General features: G+C 44.6%; 2 protein-coding genes across 2 annotated transcripts in view; one reads left to right on the top strand and one right to left on the bottom strand.

Moving 5' to 3' along the window:
- The window catches only part of T265_04297 (hypothetical protein), a gene marked incomplete at both ends in the record, with an annotated part of 5,326 nt that extends 4,959 nt beyond the window's left edge, over positions 1–367 (top strand). The window contains 2 exons of the mRNA XM_009168996.1: positions 63–124; positions 160–367. Of these exons, the coding sequence (XP_009167260.1) occupies positions 63–124; positions 160–367 (270 nt within the window). The remainder of the gene's footprint in view (positions 1–62; positions 125–159) is intronic.
- T265_04296 (hypothetical protein) overlaps positions 1–725 on the bottom strand; it is a gene marked incomplete at both ends in the record, with an annotated part of 14,701 nt that overhangs the window by 8,032 nt on the left and 5,944 nt on the right. The window lies entirely within an intron of this gene.

Genomic DNA, 725 nt, shown 5'->3' with positions numbered 1-725 from the left:
GTCCGCAAAGCCATCAGGAAGCACGTATGTATCATTTAATATCCACGTATTTTTGGTCATAGACACATTCTGCGAACAGCCGGCACATATTTCACCGCAGGTCTCGCCTGGACAATGCTGTACAGTAGGTTTTATTTTCATCATATTACAAGCACACAGATTACGACGAGATCTACAGCTTCGGCACCGATCCGATCCCCGATTTCTCTCCTATCTCACGGCTCGCTGGTTGTACATCACCCGAAAATGGGCCATGTTTTCGGGTTCACAGAGGAACTACTCGACAGCCGTGAGTCAATGTCTGACAACTACGACTAACTCTGTAGAGCGCCAGCTAGATGAAAGAGACGAAGATGATTTCATGTGACCCATCGGCTCCGAAACGTTTGAATGTTAGTGAGGTCCTGTGCACTACATCTAAGTTTCGTATTTCTTGAGAGGTGCAGCAAACAGGTATGCGAAATAACCGCTGAAGATGGCACTATCTGAACAGGCATCTACGAAAGGATAGTCGCCGCAGTGAATTGTGGGGTAAGTATCTCTACCAGTTTGTCTGCCTTCAGCCTTATGGTGATATTTCGATAACCTGAATTATATCTTCCTCTCATTTCAGGACTTCAACGGCAAAATGAACGCTCCTCACGAAGAAGAAAATGTGCCTCCCAGAAGGGCATATGTATAATTAAAAATTACCAATATATCTCCAAATTTCAAGACGTCCATTT

This window comes from Opisthorchis viverrini (genome assembly GCF_000715545.1).
Source record: "Opisthorchis viverrini unplaced genomic scaffold opera_v5_69, whole genome shotgun sequence".
Classification (NCBI taxonomy): Eukaryota; Metazoa; Platyhelminthes; class Trematoda; order Opisthorchiida; family Opisthorchiidae; genus Opisthorchis; species Opisthorchis viverrini.
The sequence above is the reverse complement of the archived record's forward strand: the minus strand, read 5'-3'. Positions and strand labels throughout refer to the sequence as shown.